Source organism: Oculina patagonica, chromosome 13 (genome assembly GCF_052425735.1).
Source record: "Oculina patagonica isolate OP01 chromosome 13, crgOcupat, whole genome shotgun sequence".
Classification (NCBI taxonomy): Eukaryota; Metazoa; Cnidaria; class Anthozoa; order Scleractinia; family Oculinidae; genus Oculina; species Oculina patagonica.
In genome coordinates, this window is record NC_135770.1 from 13,341,843 (window position 1) to 13,362,467 (window position 20,625).

Sequence of the window (20,625 nt, forward strand, 5' to 3'; positions counted from 1 at the left end):
AAACTATTACGTCATTGTTATATGCCAACACAATTATAAGAAAATGGCATAAAATGCTGAAAATGAACCCTGATATTTGTTCAAATGGGCTTTTTGGAGGGAAAGAGGAAATTTTGCTATTCAAAAATGGTTGGACTTTTACTTAGAAGGGAATTTGCGTCTGAAAATGCTAGGCACATACGACTCCCGACGCTATGTGAAACACAAAACGAGTTCTACATTCGTGAAAAGAACATCCAAGGTCTCTTAACGCGTGGCAACGACATAATACAAAATTATTACAAAGTGGGGGGGGGGGGGGAGGGGAGAATGGCTTGATAATCATATTAAGCCCGAACGCATATATCCAGGGGGGGAGACTAGTTATCGGAAGTTGATAGTATATTCTCACTTAATATCTTATATAGCTTTGAAATGCTTTTTCCCTGATACCAGAAAACTGAAATGATCCCAAATCTTAGTACTTCATCTTAAAAAAAGTAGCAACGCATATATGAGGTGCGTTTCTTACCTGACAAAGAGCGAATAAGAAGATAACTACAAAAGCAGTTCCTAGATTGTGGAATGCGCGGAAATATGCTAGATATGTTTTACTACTGACAGCTCCTTCTTGTTTCTGCTCTGGTGGAAGAAGATTGTCCTCCTGTGAAACAAACAATGGCAGCAAGTGTTTTGTATTATTTAATGACTGATCCGCCTGAAGAAGATTCTATTCACCATTCACCTTGATTCTTAAAGTAAGACAAACTTCACGAAAATTCAAACAGTTGAAGTATGACATCTTTGGCACATACAGTCTCTGCTTGTGGGAGGTGTCCATGGAAGAAAATCATTTTTTGGATTAAAAAAATTCAGCCCTTACTTTTTACCAATACTGCTATATATACACTGGTGGCTTATAGATTGCTGGATTTATGGGATTCCACTTTACCAGGAATTATACCATTTCCCAAACAAGTGTGAAAATTCATGACAAGCAATGCGGTTAAGCAATGCGGTTAAGCAATGCGGTTAAGATTGACAATTGTGTTTTGCCTGAATTTTATAAGCGACCATAGAAGATGACTGAAATTCAGGCTACGTGTATTATATATTATAAATAACATGGACTTACATAAACAGACAATGTTGTGGTGGCAGACATGATGGAGTGAGTGCTTTCACCAACTTTACTCAGTCGATGGCATGGGTAAGAGTCTTGTCTGCTCAGTTGCCTAGCAACCATCAGCCTTTCAGCATCCTTTGCCTCAACCTGGCGTCCTGCCTCTTTTTCTGGATCTACTAAACACGCCATTATGTCTGTGCTTCCTTTACACACAGAGAGCTCTTTATAGGATCCTTTGCTTATCACCTTGCCCTTAACAAAGATAAGTAAAAATCACAATTGGAACAGATGCTATGCTGATACTATGTTTCAGTTAGTGTTTAAAGTAAATGGTTTGAGCCTAGGAGTACCAGTAGTTCGTATAGTGTGATCAACCGGGTGTGAGTAGTTCTGAAAAGAACTGTTGTTGGTGACTGACGTTACGACAACTTGAGGAAGTCATCTTTAAAGTCAGTTAAACGTATTACCAAGCCCCTGAAACTACGGAAACGAACAGGAACCCGACATCTGTTACCACAAGGACTTAAAACCTACATCAAGGCGATTTAAGGGCACTTAATTCTGAGACCACTGCGTGGATTCTACAGCCCTTCAATATCCGCGTGCCTCACAAACGTATAACTACGTTACGACATTTACTGGCAAACGTTCAAGACAGCGACGAACCTAACTAACAACAGCCAGGGAGCAGTTTATAAGTTCAAATGCTCCGACTGCCAGGCCAACAGCCAATAAGGCCAAGTAAAAAAAATCAAATGTCGTCCCCGCCCGCTTTATTTTTGGGGGCTGCCTCTCTTTTTTTATTATTTGTTATTGAAAAAGTTGGAACGAACAAAAACCAACAGGCGTTAAGGCCCGGTAATACGAGCAACATTTTTGATCAACTTGTCTCGCAACATTGTTGCATTGCAAGTTGAACAAGTTGTTGCCCGTATTACTACCGCGCGCTCAACTTGTCTCGCAACAAATTTCGGTGTTGCAAGTTGAAAAAAATTGTTGCAAAAAGTAGAACTCGGTTCTACTTTGTGCAACATGTTGCTGCAACTTGCAACACCGAAATTTGTTGCGAGACAAGTTGAGCGCGCGGTAGTAATACGGGCAACAACTTGTTCAACTTGCAATGCAACAATGTTGCGAGACAAGTTGAACAAAAATGTTGCCCGTATTACCGGGCCTTTAGTGTTTACCTGATTCAAGACAATTATCTCATCAGCTTCTCCGATATGCTGGAGCTGATGCGTTACTAAGATACGTGGCTTGCTTGCCAGATATCCGCAAATACACCTTTAAACAAAGAAACGGACGATAAGATGTAAGGTTGACAGATACATCAGCTTTACCACAGCCCTTTTATAACCATGGACGACACCCGGAAGTTAGAGACGTTCTTGTTGTTTGTTGCGCTTTCACTTCCGCTAATGAGTTGCCTTGGCAAGCTCTTTCTTTATCATTCACAACTTGAGATTTTTGAAGAAAAGTCAATAATACGTGCAACAGATGAGAATATTTGACTTTCAGTTGCCGTCCGTGTCGCCAAAAACGTCTGTGCTAAAGCTCGCTAATACAACAAGTTATAAAGTTATTTTAATACAAAGATATTTTGATAAAAGGAAACGAATATCACGAGAGGTTTTTGGATAGGACTTAAATGGTGATAGATTTTGGCTTATAATTTGGTGTGAAATTCAAAACTACTGTATGATCGATCAACAAAAGGGTACTCCTGATTTCTCACATGTTAGTTTGTTCCTGTACTTCTTAATTTACAGTGCCAGTACAGTAGTACTATACATTGAAAATTGCTCATTGACTTCTTTTAACCTATTGGCAAGTCTTTGTAGGCTCTGTCAATGCACTATATCAGTTTGATCTCTTACTTTTCAAACAAGTGTCTTCCCACGTTCGCATCAACAGCACTCAACGGATCATCCATCAAATAAATGTCCGCGTCTGCATACACCGCCCTGAAACAAACATTTTAATGTTGCTCACTAAAAATGGTTTGGTTATGACTTGCCTGTGAGAGCAGGCAAATAAATAAAAAGAAAATGACTGAAACATGCGTCTGGAACACAATTATGCTGTGCTTCATAACACTGGTCTTTGTTGTGGCATTTGGCACCACGCTATGGTTTATTAAAAATAAATTCAGGTAACGAGGTGCTCAGGTTTGTGAAATATATCTACAGACAAGATAGTGATTGTGAGTCTGAAATAGGGAATTTGATAGTAAGCAGCAGCGATACTACTTGTATTTGAAATAAACAGTCACTAACTGCAAATGCTTGTGACAAGTTAAACATTGTGACTAAGACATTTCATCAAAACAGGCTAGTAGGAGTACATTTCTCACAGTTCACAATTTTCCTACTTTGCTTTTGTTGCGTCCTTGGCAACTCTTTATACATGTAGCAATTAATACATATCATGCTTCCATCACCAGAAATATATGTCATATATTTTTTTGGATCACTATACCTTGCTAAGTTGACTCTCGCCCTTTGACCTCCACTTAATGACACACCGCGTTCACCTACCAAGGTCATGTCGCCATCTGGGAGCAGTTCAATGTCCTGAAAAAAAAAATGAACTGTGTCTCGGGACAGGTATGTTCCTCAGTTCTAATACTATGCTCAAGAATTGAGTCAAATCCTTGGGCTGTCGTGAGTAAGGTTGTAACACAAAATTTTTTATGAATGCTCACGAGTTCAACAAGAATCAGAAACCCTTTGGATACATCTACAACAAAACATGGTTTTACCATAGGTATTCTGCACTGTCTTCAGACTCAATTGTGTATTTAAGCAAAAGTAATAGAATACTTAAATCTCTTTGTAATTTATTTTTATTACCGTTTTTGTAGTTACGTTTTCAACCAATCTGTTCACCTTTTTTATAACACAATTTCTGCTTAGATGGGAACTTCAACAACACAATTCACTCTTATTAAGGTAAAACAAAAGAATATCATCTTAACACAGTACAATTGAATTCAAAGGGTACATCAAGTCATAATTACCATGTATAACAAATAGGAAGAGGGCAAAAATAAAATGAACTTTGCTGCTACAATTTCTTTAAGAATCATTTCTGCTTCAAAATCCCAGCCGACCTTTAGTACAACAATTTTTTAGTCGTTGTACTGAAAAAAGTTGGTTTATCTGCAAAAATAAACATACTTGGGATATCCTGCAAAGATCAAAATGACTGGCGTAGAAATGACAAATGTTATATTGGTACCTTATCTAAAGCACAGGCTTTGATCACTTCAGTAAACTTGTCCTTGTCATAGTCATGTCCAAACAGAATGTTCTGGCGAAGTGAGCCATTATAAACCCAGGCCTGCTGAGAGGCATAGGCAATTTTGCCTTTCACTGTAATGGTTCCTTGAGACAATGGCAGCTCACCGAGTATAGTCATCAAGAGAGAAGACTAAGGTGCAATAACAATAGGAATTAGACTGTGAGCTTGAGTTTTCTATCAGCTGATATTTTATGAGGGGAGAGGCACCAACATCAATTATGAAAGTCAACAGAAACTGTAAGTGACCAGTCAAATAATGTTTTAGTATGCAACTCAGAATATCGATAAGACTGGTTTATTTTAAGTAAGCTCAGCAGAAACTATGTAAATGGACATGCATGATTAGCTATATTGCAAATAGTTCTTGATATTCACTGATAGAAATTACCCTGTAACAAAGTAACTCTTCAATATGAGAACAGAATGTTGGTAAATATTCCCATAACCTTTGGCAAATGTAAAAATTCAAAAACAAGTTCCTAAAATTTATGACGGGTTCTAAACAATCACAACTTCCTTCACTGTTGAGTAGCTGCTATTCAGTGTACCATTCAACATAAAATGGACAGTACATTTCAAAAGTGTAGCTACAAAAAACGTCACAAACCTTTCCAGATCCAACAGTACCAATAACGCCTAGCAATTCACCCTAATGATAAATGCAAATATTTCAACTGTCAGGATCTAATATGAGCTCTAGTTATCAGCTGGAAGAGCCAAACCACATCAAAATTTTTTTTTTATCAATTTAGATTCTGGCACAGTTGATAACAAATACAGTACATACACTTGACACTTTGAAGGTAAGGTTGTCCAGAGTTGGCGATGGCAAGTTCTGAAACACAAAGAAACCATCGAAAAAATATAAAGTGTGCTCTTTGATTTAGACTGTTTCAGGTGTTCGGTTAATTAGAAAACTGATTACCTGGAACAGTCTATCCTTGATTGGACAATGAAAACAATGAACACTAGATTCTGTGTAGACTACAGGACATTAATCAACATAACAATAAAACATTGACCGGTGCACGCTAAAAATGATTACACAAAGTGGACATTCATAAATGCCTCTTAAAGTGAGTGTAAATAGTTAGTAGTAAGGAAAATAATTACTACAGAGCATTATGTATTGCTTGTTTATTTAATTGGGGAAGTTTAATTGAACCCATCAAGCATATGAAGTCAATCTACTTTGACAGTATTCCTGCCGGCAAGCTTCCTTTCAAAGGAAGGTTCGGGCAGGCATCAAATGTGCTTGGTTATTTATAAAAATAATTAAAGGTCTTGGATACCTTGTTCCAGAAAGCAGTGATGTTGTTGGCAGCAACATAACAGTCTTCAGGTTTAGGTCTGAGTTTTGATGTTACAAGACCTTCTGAATGCATTTCATCCATCGAAAGAATATTCTGCAAGATTACAAGTTGATTACTGTACACTTAATATTCAGATGGTCATTCTACACTTAAATAGTATCAGAATCAAATGTAGTTTTGTATTATGATTCACCTATTAAGATTCAATGAATTAAGTTATTTTGGGGAGCAGGGGTGGTGCAGTGGTGACAGCCCTCGCCTCCCACTAATGTGGTCCAGGTTTGAAACATGGAGCTCACATTTTGGGTTGAGTTTGATGTTGGTTCTCTTGTTCGCTCTGAGGGTTATTCTCAGAGTTTTTAAGTTTGTTCTTTCTCCATGAACTGACACTCAGTTCTTATCCGATCTTGATGCACATGCACTTTATAAAGAGCCTCTGGGAGCTCTTCCATGTTCTTCTATGTTCATGTGGTTCATGGCATGGACTGTAAAATGCTGACTGTAAAATTCCATTTCTTTTCAAGATGGCTTAATGTTAACCTTATTGTACACACCATACTGTTACACAATACATGCTAACCTGCATTCTTTTAATTGACACTCTGCATTCATTCATCAGGGTGATGGCTATTGGAAAGTGAAGGGCCATGATAACACGAATCATGTTGAAGAGTGAGATGCAAGTGAACACTGTCTGTGCCTTTAAAATTTCACCTGTCAGCACATATGCCATAAAGGTAACAAAGCTGATAACCACTGAAGAGCTAAAGAAAAATGACATGAAGGCTCCTTGAATGAAGTTCAGCTTCAGGAACCACTTAAGTTCATCCCTGTTGGTATAAAGAAAAAGAAACAACGACATTACAAAACACATGTGTACACTGTGTACCTCTAAGCAACAGTCTGAAGTCACGTTACTGTTAAACAATTTAATGCAGTAATGTGCAAAAGAGACAAGAAATCCACCGGCTTGAACATAGTGACGTGGGAGGCACTGGCTAATGATAGAGAGATCTAGACAGCAGAGATGCGTAAAGCACTCATTGTCCAGTGTAGCTCGGCTTTCAAAATGATCTTAGAGCAGAAATGTTCAGAATGCAGCATACACTACGATTTTCAAATATATCAATATTGCAAAATTCAGTTTGCTTTTCCAGATGTTCTTGAGGTAGGCAAGTATTTGCTATGCCTTGGAGAGCCTTGCTTTAATGTCTGACTCTGAGTCTACATTGGTGGTCATTTAGAAGCCAAGGTACCTAAACTTGTTGACCAATTTGACCATCTAAAAGAATATTTACATGCAGGATAACCGGCGCATCTGAGTGGTGGTTCATTCTCCTGTGTTTGGTTTTCTTTATGCTGACCTTCAGACCAAGCATAGTAGCTGTAGATGTCAAACCTTCGGACATGGCCTACATGTGAGTGTGACACTGGGCTAAGACGCAGATTTTGTCTGCCAAATCAAGGTCACTGAGCAATCTTTGATCCTTTTCAGCATTCTTCATGACCCACTCAACAGAGAGAGAGAAAAGAAACAGAGAGAGTAATTTTTTGCACCCCTGCTTCATGCCCATTGGGATGGTGAATGGCACTGTCAACTGGTTTCCACAGATGACCTGGGCTTGGCAGTCATGCTACAGCATCCTGATGACATTCACTATCTTGGATGGTATTCCGTGGTATCACAGGATGCGCCACGACGTTTCCCTGTGGATACTATCAAAGGCTTTTTCAAGGTTTATGAAGTTGGCATAGACTGAGCTGTTCCATTCCTTTGCCTGCTCAAAGATCTGCCTAAGAATAAAAATGTGGTCATTGCAAGTTCTCCCTTTGTGGAAGCCAGCTTGCTCCCAATAAATGTCCTTCTCTAGGGCAGCAGTCATGCGCCCTAGAATGATCTTGCTAAACACTTTGCTAGTGAGACTCAAGAGTGTTATGCCCCTCCAGTTGTTTCAGTTAATCCTTACAATCAAGTCTTATGATCAAGCCAATCTTTAGGCATATTTTCGGAAATACATATTTCATGGAAGATCTTCAGAAGGATGGTGGATGTCAGAGTTTCTTACTCTTTTAGCAGCTCAGCGCAGATGCCGTCTGCTCCAGGCGTTTTGCCTATTTCATCTCATTGGTGGCATTCATGATTTCTTAGATTAAGGGTGGCTCAGTGTTCATGTCAACATTTTGAGTAGCATCGGGTATGCAGGCTGTGTTTTAGGGTCTGGTCGGTTAAGGATACTGTGCAAATGCTGTTCCCATCTTTTTAGGTTATCATTTATTTGAGATAAAACTCTACTGTTCTCATCCTTAACCGGCCTGTTTGCGCTGCTGTATCCACCCCTAAGCATCTTCGAGATGGTATACAGGTCTTGCAGTGCTGCGGCCTTTTCTGCTGTCTCAGCCAGGTTCTGGACAAAGTCCTTCTTGTCCCACTTGGCCATCCTTTTCACCTCCAGTACTCAAGGTATTTCTTCGGTGATGGTCTTTCACCCTCTCATATCTTGTTGAATTTATCCTCTCCTTCATCTGTTTCCTTTCTGTTTTCTTGTTCCATGTTCCTTGTTGTATCATTGTATTCTTATTTCTTCCTTTTTCTGAATCTCAGCATCTGCTCCCCTGCTTTTCCCACTATCTGGTGGAAAATTAATGTTGAGGTCACATTCTATCAGTTCTTCCTTAAAGGAGAAGTTCACTCCAGAATGGCCATTTATTTTCTTTACCCCAATAAAAAGTTTATACAAAAATATGTTATTCACCAAAATTTCAGCTTCCCACGAGCGCTAAAACCCTACGAAATCTTTCTATAAAGTAGCCCAAAATTCGACAACTGAACGCCGCCATCTTGGAGCTTGTAATGTATGCGTGACGTCAAAGAGCTCAGCCTGAAGTTTGAATACTCAAAACTCCTTGTTTTGTTTTGTTTGTCAAAATGCCTGTTTGTGCAGCTCCATGTTTCTCAAACAGAGCTCCAAGAGATACAAAAAACCTTTCACCGTCTTTCAATATCTAAAAGAAAAAATGCTCACGAATGGATTATAAGAATGGACAGGAACGAAAAATTCCTGGCAAAGTGGACACAAATATTTGTGTGTTCCGAAAACTATACGGAAGACTTCTTCGAAGAAGCGGATACAGTCTCCTGAGTGAAAATACCCACAACAAAAGAAAAAGGCAGACGCAATACCAACCAATGCTACGATTATGATACTTCACTTTTTTACTTTATTTCTGTGAGGATTTTTAATCAACCAGAGAAACTTTCTGTTGTTGTTGTTGACTTCGTCGTATTTTCTCGATTAAACGCGGGTCCCCGATTAAACGCCGGCTTCGTATAAACGCCGGGTCAAAACTGCTAACTTTTAAATAAATTCTGGGGGCGTTTGATCGAGGTCCCGGTGATTATTTGTGGTCAAGCAAACAAGTAAATATATTCTTTTCAGTAGCACTGCTACGACAAACTGGTACGGTCTGCTACTTTGGTAATTTTTTATAATGTTCAAGAAAACGTCCGGTGTAAAATAACTAGGATGGATGCTGTAAACAAAACGAAACAGCAATGTTCGCGTTCATGTCGTCATGACTGACGCGAAGAGGAGGACGTTTATTACCGCGAAGGACATTTGCGACATTGCCGTTTATGGACTTATTGGTTGTTTATGTTCTGTTTGTCACAAATTTTGATTGCAACATACACGTACATTGGTACATTGGTACATTGGTAACATGATCATCCTCGGAGACCCAGAGACAGATTGTCGAGCGGGACGACGAGAAAAATCGAGGGTCTCGAAGGATAGGTACTAATAGATCAACCTGAAAAAGTTGCAGAAAATTGCACTTCGATAATGAACTCGATCGGACCCCGATTTAACGCCGGAACACACAAATATTTGTGTCCGCTTTCGAGCAATTGTTCTTTAAATATCGAAAGACGGTGAAAACGGAAATACCTCTTTTTGTATTTCTTGGAGCTCTGTTTAAGCAAAATGGAGCTGCACAAACAGGCATTTTGACAAACAAAAGCCACTACAAAGAAACAAGGAGTTTGAAGTAATTAAAAATTTACCGCTCAAGTTCAGGTTGAGCTCTTTGACGTCACGCATACATTAATAGCTCCAAGATGGCGGCGTTCAGTTGTCGAGTTTTGGCCTCTTCAGAAAAGGATTTCATAGGGTTTAAGCGCTCGTTAGAAGCTGAAATTTTGGTGAATAACATATCTTTGCATAAACTTTTTATTGGCCATTCTGGAGTGAACTTCTCCTTTAAGGCTTTGAAAGCGGTTTCTGAGTTTCAGCTGAAGTGCTGCCATTATCTCTGTAGTTTAAGTTTGGCACCATCGATCCTCTTTGCTCTATCTTCTCCTCTCTTGGTTTTCTTGGTTTTGCACAGCTTGATGGCTAGTTTTGCCATCAGCAGCTGGTGGTTGCTTCCAATATCTGCTCCTCTTTGCACCTCCACGTCTAAGAGCGAGTTCTTTCACCTGCTGTTAATGATGACATGATCAATCTGTTTGTGTCTTGCCCATGTCATCTTGTGGATTTCTCTGTGTAGGGAATAGGTTTCCACCAATGGCCAAGTTGTTCTCCACGCACAGGTTGCAAATTCTGCATCCGTTGTTGTTTATGTCATCACTCCCGTTCTTCTCATAGCCTTCAGTGGTTCCTAACGCCAGCCTTGAAATCTCTGAACATACACAACACATCATATGATGGTACCTCTTGAATGGCTTGCTACAGCTGATCATAGAAGACATCTTTCTGCCCTCCAATGCATCTTCTTTGGGTGTGTAACAGGTGATGACAGTGAGCTTGGTGTACTTGGAGTTAAGTCTAGCCACGGTGAGTCTTTTCCCTGGTGGCTTCCATACCATCAATGCCTTTGCTGCTTTGTCTGACATCACGATTGCTACACCTTCTGTGTGTAGGTTGTCCTCTCATCCAGAGTGTATCACTGTGTGCCCAGATCTTTCTTCCTTATTCCTGATCCTGTCCGTCTTGCTTCCCTTACCCTGATGATATCGGTCCTGTATCTGTCCACCTCCTTTACAATCGCATCAGCAATTAATAATGCATGGGCTAGGGATTTAAATTGAAAACACTGCAACTGCAAGGGCCACTTCTTCACATTACAAAGACCAAACAGACAATACAAAATGTGTAGTAATTATTACTAAGTCATTATTAAGTCCAAAGCATTAATATTTATTTTATAAACAACAGACAGGCAGTCTTACTTCCGTATTTGTCTTATCCACTTTGAAAATGAATCTTCCCATGTGTACATCTTAATGACACGCATGCCAGCAATGACTTCATTCATAACCTTCACCCGTTCATCCATCCAGTGTATTGCCTTTGTTCTATAAGAAATAAAAAATATAATATTTTTATAAGACAATTTGTTGAAGGATAGAAAGATTGTAAGTAATTAAGCCCACGGGCAGTTGTACTGCTTTTACTGCTTAATGCATTTGTATCCTAGTCAATGAAACGGGGCACGAATTGGGCTGGGGAGGCCAAATGGTAAGGAAGTAGTATATCTTGATCTCCTCTTACTTTAAAAAAGGAGAGGTAAGGATGGGGGAATTTTTGGCCCTTTTGCGGACGTCACGTCACAAGGCATCAAACCCTCCTCTAGATGTCCTAGATCATTCACTGTCTTTTTTCGACTTTTTTTGCTTGTTTACAAGCGAAAGTAGGATAATAGCAGTTATGTGGGACAAAATTTGGAACCACATTCTTGTTAACTCTCAAGGGACTTTTTTAATTTCTCAAGGGACTGTTTTAATTTCTCAAGGGATTTCTTTCCGCTGTGGGTGATCACTTGCGATCTCGTGGAAAAACGTGACTTGTCACATTTACAAACGTTATATAACAATTTTAAAAGTGACATGTCAGCTTTCTTATCTCAACGCACGTGTGTCTGAAAGGCGATCTATAAAAAGCGTCGCACAAACAATGGATTGCGTAACTAACGCTAAAACACGAATAAATAATCACTAGCACTTACATCGTTTAAAAATTACAAACGTCAAAAATAAACCATACCAAAAAGCTCGCTCTTTTCAAAGATATTATTGAAGTTAAAACAAATGCAAGAGATTGGGGCTTCTTTTAGCTTAGGAGCGGTTAAAAATTAGGCCAAATTTGGTCGCTACAAGCCCCATTCTATTTCGTCATCAGCCTAGGTCGTTAGGGACGTGACCTCGCATTGACAGCAATGTTGCATGAATCGGCTTTACAACATGCGATCGTGTCTACGCAGTTCGAGTGGAATTTCAGTCAAAGACAGCAAAATTCTTTCGTATTTCATCTTCAAATATAATTCAAAAGCATTCACTGTTATATGGCTTTTGTTAAATCCTTTCCCACGAAGAAGCTGTCTTGATATCCGACCCTCGCAGAGCCCAGACAAAACGCAGCTTGAGTGTATCGATTTGTTTACGCCGCAATTATATGCCCAATGTTTTCTCTGACAGTAGTCGGAAATATCCGTATTTTTTTCGTGCTTTTTCGTGGAGCAATCGTAATGATACGGCCTTGAACACATTGTACAGCGGTCTACCTATAACAATTCAAATATGGCGTCGCAAAAACAAAGCGTCGAACGCATATTTTGCTGTTTCATTTGCTAATTTCGCTGCCGTAATCGACTGCCTCGAAAGGTCCTTGCAATTTTAAAGTATAGAATTGTCAGATCTCGGTGAAATTTGCACTGTTTATTTGTGTAATGTTGAGGAATATAAATACCCGGCGCGGACGAGCCATTTTTGACAAAATTATATGGCTGCATTTCCTCTGCGAAGAAAAAACTACAAAGCAACTGTGATGATAAGTTCGAAGAACAATGCTCAGGATCAACCTTCGACTCATACTTCATGCAATAAAGGGACGGTATCTCGAAGAGACTTTGATTTAAATCATGATATGGCATAAGGTCATGTTTAACTGGTTGGACGTCTGGCCTGACTGACATAAATGGTAGTTCACATACATTTTATTTAGCAACAAAAAAGTGTAAATATAATTAAACAAAACTTTCTTCTCAGAGCACTTGGGGGTTTTACGCCAAATGATGCTGATCTTATTGAACTCACCTAAACATAAAGAGCATGTTTCCCATTTTAAGCTGCATGGGAGCCAGAAGCACAATTAATCCCATTCCAGCAATTGCCGAGGGACCAATTTGTATCCACGGCAGTACTAACACAATGGCAGATATAATAGGGCCATTTACCAGGTAATGCAGAAGAGTTGTGCTCTACAAAAGTAAAATATGTACAAATGAAGGGAAAAAGTAGATCATACAGAACAGGGTAGGTTTCTTGCTACATGCATATTAAGGTAAGGTAATGTTTGTTGTAGGAAACATAAGTGACAGTACTCAGTTGTACAGTTTTAATATACCGGTATTCTGTATGAAGATAAACAAATAAATTATCAGTTTTATAACAGCCCAGTGCAAGACCACTGTGTCTCCCACAATGTATATACCTATATGTATGCCCCAGAATAGACTATGAGCAGTCCCTATTTTTTTCACAGTGTCGATCCGTCGAGCTTGAAGCGAAAATTTTTTTCAAAGAGACATTGAGCGTGAAGCGGAAAAATAACTTACTGCTCGGGGAGGGGACGTGGCGGGGCGAGGCTAGAAGTGAAAAAATAGAGACTACCCGCAAAGCAACAGTGTTTGACCTTTCATGGCCGAGTGATGTTTGACTTAAATTTCAAGTCTAATTTGCCATGTCCAATAATATTTCCGTATTTTGACATACTGTCAAATGACACCGCTGCACTTAGTTGGGTTTATCACATAGGCATCAAACTCAAAACTTTTTCAATGAATCGTCTGCAAAGTTTTATCTCTGGCGATTTATAATATACTGAGTTCCAGCAATGTTAATCTTTTTAACACTGATTCACCTGTATGGGCTACTTAATGTAAAGGTAGCTTGATGTAAGTGTTTAAAGCGTTTCTGTTTGTTTAAATTTGTTTATTCCCCCCTTGTAATTTACGAAGCTTAATGTGCTACAAACAGCCATTGCCTTGTTTTTAAACAAGAATTGAATTTCGGTGGAATATAAAGTCACTTTTGGTTGAATTGTTCTCTACCATTTTGGCTCAGTACTTTGGCAGACTTGCTGCACATACACTGAATTAAATATGTTCATCGGAGATGCAATTTTATAGCGACAAAATAAGTCTCGAGAACGGATTATGGGGAGCTCAAAAGCTCCCGCTCCCATCGCTTCGCAATATGACACGTAAGTGTTGACATTTGCACAGATGTTCAAACAGTCACTGTCACTGTACTGGGCCTAGCCTGCAGAACAGGCGGTTTATTTTGCAGGTCAAAGCGCGAAGTGCGAGTTTTTATTTTGCGGGTCATGTGGGGGCTAGCGCGAAGCGCGAAGGACAAATAAACCACCTGTGGACACACCATTGTTTATGCTCTTCTAACCGTTCGCCTGACGAATGGTTTTTGGTGATTGGCTGCTTTAAGCCACATGATGTTAAATGTGTGAAAAAACAAAAAGGCGATGAAAGTGTTCGCTACCACCCTCAATTTGTTTCCGGTTCCGTGTGTTGAAGATTTTGAAAAGAAGAAACAAGACGCGCATCGAAGCATTATTAGAAAAGAAGGTTGTTTTGAGTCTACTACCGGCCGGCTTCGGTAAAAACTTGATTTTTAAATATCTGCTCTTTCCGAGAATCCTCGTGTTAGCGAACAGATATTTCAATTTTCTACATTTGAATCATGTGGTGCCAATGTAACACAGACAACAGAGGAGGTAAACAGTAAAACCTTATCATGTGCTAATAAATTTAAGCGTTCAGTGATTGGTCCTTTCTCAGTCTTTCATGTCAATCAAAAAAGTGGGCGGTAGAGCATGAACAATGGTCTGGCTACAGCTGGTTTATTTTTCCCTTGCGCTCCGCGCTCGGCCTCGCGCTCCGCACTCGTGGGGTCGCACTTTGCGCGACCTCGCAATAACCCCGCAAAAAATAAACCGCCTGTTCTGCAGGCTATACTGGGCCAGGCTTACCCAATCAAACTTCTGAGTATCACTAGAAACCAAGTTTACAATGTGACCAGTAGTTGTACCATGAAGGGCAGCAGTACTCAGCTTAAGGGCCTGGAAATAACAAGGAAGATGTAAGATAGCCTCCCAAATTTCAGGGGTCTCGTCGTCTCAAATTTTTCTTTGACGCCTTCTCAGAGTCTTGATTTCTTTTACAAGGCTAAAAAGGTCTCGGGCTCGCAGAAAAGATATCACTCTTGCCGTCTCGCATTTACTATTCAACACCCCTCAAATTGATTGCCGAATGTATATGGCCTTTATAAAAGGCGCAGTGACCTATTGGTTAAAAGATAATAAAAAGATATTTCCAGTCCATACTGCGCAATCGATCTCCACATGCAATATATTTCTGAGCCTCACACAAAGGAATATCTTCTAGCCAGATCTCAATCTTTTACACTGACCTTATATCTCTAAGTATACAAGCCAGTGTTTCCATATAAAAGTTACTTTCTGGTTTTATTGTTTGAAACAAATGCTCACATTGCCAGAGATGGTCATGCAGACTGTTACTGTTCTTTCATCTGTACATAACAGATATTTTGTCATATGTAGATTGCAAGAAAAAAAGCACTGCATTACTGCAGTTTTTCTAGGGGCAAAATGTGTTTCGTTTACAATTTGTTGAATAATAAAACAGTTATCCTGCTCAAACCTGTGGAATATATCTGATTTTATAGTATCAGGTGATATCCACGCCATTTCACAGCACAATTGTAAAATAATGTACCTTTTTATACACAAGGCCAGTGCATGCGACTCTTATTCTCATGCCATAAACTTGCGACATGAAGGTGTATGGTGCATTGAACAAGCTTGAAATAACAGCACATAAGCTGAGGCCAAAAGCATAAAGGTAGGCATCTCTTGCCGGGATGGGAGACTCCTCCACAAAATAGCGCACCAGTTGACCCAGAAAGACAGGCTGAGCCATTCTAAGTAGGTCCTGCAAATAGAATTATTGATAATAATTATAATGCAACTATGAGAGCATTTTAGTGCATAACATTCATTTTAAAAATATTAAACAGTTAAAATTGAACTCAGGAGTATCAGCAATTTGTAAAGTGTGATTATCTGGCCAAGAGGAGTTCTGATAGAACTGTTGTTGGTGACTCACCAACCGGGGGGGGGGGGGGTACTCCGGCTGTAAATGACGGGGATGATCGAAGGATTCTTTTAGGGTTGAAATTTTTGATTCCGGGATTTTTTTGGGGTCACTTGATTTAAATAGATAATAAGTGCCTTGGTGCGGCCTTTGGCGTATTTATCGTATGATGAATAAACAAACACAAGCATTCAATTTTTTATGATTTTCTTTGTGTTACATTATTGCCCCTCCTAGCAATTTAAGGGGTAATTTAACAAGGGATATTTTTGGGGGTTATTTTTGGTACAGGGAATTTTTTGGGTAATGTCGGACGACTTAGGGATTTTTTTGGGTCCTGAGTTTTCCCTCCATTCGATCATCCCCGTCATTTACAAGCCAGAGTACCCCCCCTGGGCTCACCAACCTGTGTTATGACATTTACTGACTAACAGAACAGAGAAAATCTGAATGACAGACAGGGAGTGGTTTACAGCATCATGTTCCAACTGCCAACTTCAACTTACATGCATAAGTGCTACAAGTCCCAACAGAGAATACCCTAAGCCAAATAATCTGACTATAGCCCACAAAAAGCTGGGATCTTTGCCTTGCTGTTCTGCTTTGTACTTTTCCTTTTCCCATTCTCTGGAAATGAAAATAAAAATAGTTGAAACTGCAGGACTGGTATGTTGTGGTTCAATTGTAATTAATTCTTAGTTCAAATTTTATTTTCCTATGTTTTTTGGAATGGTAATTAATGTGTGATAAATCACAAAGGAAGACAAAATTTGAACCAAGGATAAAAGTGTACCATGCACAATGCATACTTGTCATAAGTTGAACGAGAAAAGACTAATCAAGCTTGAAATTTTTAATAGGACATGAATTATTACAAGACCTGAAAATTTATGGTGAATGACAGTCTGGTGAACTTCAAATTTTTGAATCATTGTCTAGCCTGCAGGCATGTTGATTCATAAGTTGGCCGTCATTCTAGTAGGATGGCTGTGCTACATTGCTCACTTTTTAATGTAGACCATTTTTAACATAGCACTATTTAAACTTGGCCCTAGCGCTGCAAAGGGAGGGTTCATAATTTATGTAGAAGGGGGCCTATGTTGGATTTCTAGAAATCCAAGATGGCGGAACATGCCTGACGAGGCTGAGGTTTCAGTGAAATTTATAGCAGTTAGACAGAGATATACAAATATTTTTTAATATTTTAACTCCAAAATTGTGCGTTCAAAGAATAACAAAGACAGAGAATGTCAAGAGATTACCGAAGTTTATCTAATTCTTTTCTCGCTTTGACGAAAGAACTTTCTGAAGCTTCCAAAAAATGCAATGGAAAAAAATGTAATATTGATCAACATAGCGCCCCCTCTACAAAAATTATGAACCTTAACTATGGCTTAAAAATGTTCATGAGAGGTTTAGGGATGAAAAAAATAAATTCTTTTGCTATATTCCGTTAACCCTTGAATCGACGTTAGAATTTACATAATTGTCGAAATTAAGCTGGCCTCATTTGTGCATGACTGTACAATTCCCTAACAGAAATGAGTGGAGTGTCTTACTGTGTCAAAGAAACATTTATTTTGCTCATAATTTTGATAAATTTTTGTAATATTTGTGTTAGAATTCTTAAGATCATCAAAATTCAATAATTAGACCCCTTGATATCTCCACAAACTTTGATGTCCCCAATGTCTTCATGCGTAAATTATTTCAACCTACATGCAGATTCAGGTGACTATGTGGTAGCTTAGCATTAATTACTTGCCCCCCCCCCCCCCCCTTTATTCTACTTTTTAACATATAACATAAATCAGAAAAAAAGGAAAAAAATAAATTTAAAAATATATATTGAAGCAACAATTAATATCTCTTCTGAGGAGAGAGAATATCAGGATACAATCTCATGTATTAAAAGTACAATTTGTAGCGGAGCTCCCACGCGCCAAAGGCGCGTAGCGTAGCTTCATAGGTAACATGCGGGTACAAGGGAACAGACAGGGCAAATGGTATCCTATCGAACCGAGAAATTTTGGTTGTCGGGTACGTCCGTACGTACGCACGGATTAGGCCTGGGAACGAGATAGGCTCCGGTGGCAACCCGCGTCTTTTGGCGGGAAAAATCATTACTAATAGACATGATTGGACGTCTTTGTTATGGCCAATTGACAGCTGTCAAAACAAGGTTTCCGCTGACCGGTATCACATGACCATATCGCGGGCTCAGATGTAGAACACATCAAGGTTGAATGTTTTTTTAAAGTTGACCGCTGATCAAGTGATATTTCACCATTGAATCGCGGGCGCAAGTACTTTTCTGTGTGGAATTACATGAGGCGGGAAGTGAAATTGGGGAGGTCCGCTGGTTTTTGTCGGCTCGGCTAAATAAAATTTATAAGCTTATTTTGAACGGCTTATGGCCGTTCTGGTTTATACCTAAACTTTCGTGAAACGGCAAGGTTAACAGCAGAATTTTGAATATGGTTCAGAGTTAAAAGTCAGGAAACAAACTCACAACATGCCGATTTACCAAGCGTACGAATGAGTTCACCCAGAGGACTCCGAGATTAAAAAGCACACGACAGTTTATTACAGATAAATTATTTCTCGATGTATTCCTCGTTTATATCGGGATAGCAGTTAAAGAAAAACGGATTGTGACCGATCGAAATGGACGTAAATCTTCCAAGCTACTTGTTGAGTTTAAAGCAAAGACGATCAAAGACAAAATCCCGTTACGAAAACAAGGTAAGCTAAGCTTATTATTGATGTTCCTTTTTTAACAGATTAGAAAACTCGTTTCTGTTATTTAGATTAACAAGCATTCCATCTAATAGCACCCGTTCGTGTAAACGGTATGTCAGAATAAGGGCATGCATACAACCTTATTGAAATTCGTTTTGTCTTAAACACGAGTTGTATTCAAAGCAGACAGCTTCTACTGCGATAGTTTAATTCAGACACAATAGGGGACATTGTTTGCTGACAGCCTTAGCGAAATATAGTTTTCTCAATGACCTATACCATTTTTTACTCAGAACTTTGCTTAGTTTTCCTTATTTTAGTGAGTAAAAATGTTTTGTGAAAGTTTTGTATTTATAATCTGATAACAGCCGTTCTGGGAATAAATTGATAATTTTATTCATATTTTTTCCAGGCGTAGACAATCGATAAACCGATAATCGATAACAATCCATAGCAATCGATATCAATCTTCGTATTGTTTTACTTAATACTAACGCCATCTAATATATTTAGGTAATTCCCTAGAAATAGAACTGCTCATAGATTTCCAACTAAACTTTGACAGTTGTTTGTTTACCTTAACAGGAAGACCTTGTATTTACCATATAATTCCTTATGTTTCCTTTGCGAGTACTGCTGAAAGTGCACCTTTTGTATTCATTTTATAGAAAGAATTATAGAAAGAATTTGATCGCTACTTTCGAATTCGAACTAAGAGAAAAAATGGTAAGTCACCGAACTCGTTTGCGAGAAAATGATGATTTCTCTCGCGCGCGAGCCAAGCCGCATAGAAAAAAGCCGCCATTTCGTTTATATGCGAGTGCTTAAATTACACGTAAAATTCTGCGCAGTAAGGATGCGCAATGCAATACTAGGGAATCATTTATATTTATACCTTGTATTTTACTCTGTATTTCAGTTATTCTGCAATGAGTTTCCATTAAACATTATATTATTATTAATGCATTTACACCTCCAGGGGCATTAGTGCATAAAACTTGTTTTTTAAGTGTAAAATTTTGGGGTTTGAAAAATGATAAGTGTTTTAACTGCTTGGTAAGTTTATGTTTCCTTAAAATCATGGTTCCTATTGAGGAATTTAATATACACAATTTACATGTAACAGCACATGTAAATAGACATACAAAATGTAATGTTTTCATTTTTAAAGAAAAGAGGGGATGGGGGAGGGGTATAGGAGGGCAAAAAACCCAACAAGATCTGCTACCTGACCCACCAAATTACTGGAATACTTGTAATTATTTTGTGGGAGAAGTGCAAATTGACCTGTTCAAATTCCGCTTAATTGTTAACATGCAGCTAACCTTAATTCCTCGCGAAGCGAGGCCGAAGGCCGAGCGTAGCGGGGTGTATAATTTTGTCCCTCAAAGGGATCAAGCGGGATGAAATCTCGTGTGGAGTTTACGGTCATATATATTTCTATATATATATATATATATTTGTGAGCTTGGTGTGTGGTGGAAATGACGTCACACGGCCGCCGCGCGCTGGTGGCCTAATGGTAAGGCGTCGAACTTGAAATCAAATCTTCGGAACTGAGGTTGGGCGTTCGAATCCGGCTAGGGTTTTTTTTTTTTTTTTTTTTTTTTTTTGTTGGTTCGAATCCTGAGCCTTTCATTTTTATCGTTTTTCTTTTCGGATTAAAATAACATTGATTCCCACATAATACTCCCTCAACGCCTATTCAGGCTATAAATCTTTCATCGCCATCAGGGGCGCGCGGGTGGAGGCTTCGAATCCTCCTGCCATTCGTTCTTGTTCTTTTTTTTAATGCCATCAAATAAATGTCCAAAATGCGACTATCCAATAATTTGTCGATGATTTTGAAAATAGTCTGCGCTTCCCAACGCTTTATACCTCTTTATGAACCAGAAAAAGCCACCATCTTCAAAGCGGAGTAGACCCTGGAAACGAGGGTGTCGCGGCTATGCCCGTTGAAATTTCTAACAAATA

The 20,625-nt window shown here is 39.0% G+C and overlaps 1 protein-coding gene across 1 annotated transcript in view; it reads right to left on the minus strand.

Annotated features, from left to right (window-relative positions):
• The window catches only part of LOC144634341 (ATP-binding cassette sub-family C member 4-like), a 37,550-nt gene that overhangs the window by 10,352 nt on the left and 6,573 nt on the right, over positions 1–20,625 (minus strand). Inside the window, exons 4-18 of the mRNA XM_078493262.1 lie at positions 16,416–16,536; positions 15,532–15,747; positions 14,766–14,855; positions 12,815–12,978; positions 10,952–11,077; positions 6,302–6,551; positions 5,701–5,814; positions 5,196–5,243; positions 5,016–5,057; positions 4,346–4,537; positions 3,584–3,678; positions 2,983–3,069; positions 2,293–2,389; positions 1,115–1,357; positions 512–643 (exon numbers count right to left, since the gene is read on the minus strand). Of these exons, the coding sequence (XP_078349388.1) occupies positions 512–643; positions 1,115–1,357; positions 2,293–2,389; positions 2,983–3,069; positions 3,584–3,678; positions 4,346–4,537; positions 5,016–5,057; positions 5,196–5,243; positions 5,701–5,814; positions 6,302–6,551; positions 10,952–11,077; positions 12,815–12,978; positions 14,766–14,855; positions 15,532–15,747; positions 16,416–16,536 (2,017 nt within the window). The remainder of the gene's footprint in view (positions 1–511; positions 644–1,114; positions 1,358–2,292; positions 2,390–2,982; positions 3,070–3,583; positions 3,679–4,345; positions 4,538–5,015; positions 5,058–5,195; positions 5,244–5,700; positions 5,815–6,301; positions 6,552–10,951; positions 11,078–12,814; positions 12,979–14,765; positions 14,856–15,531; positions 15,748–16,415; positions 16,537–20,625) is intronic.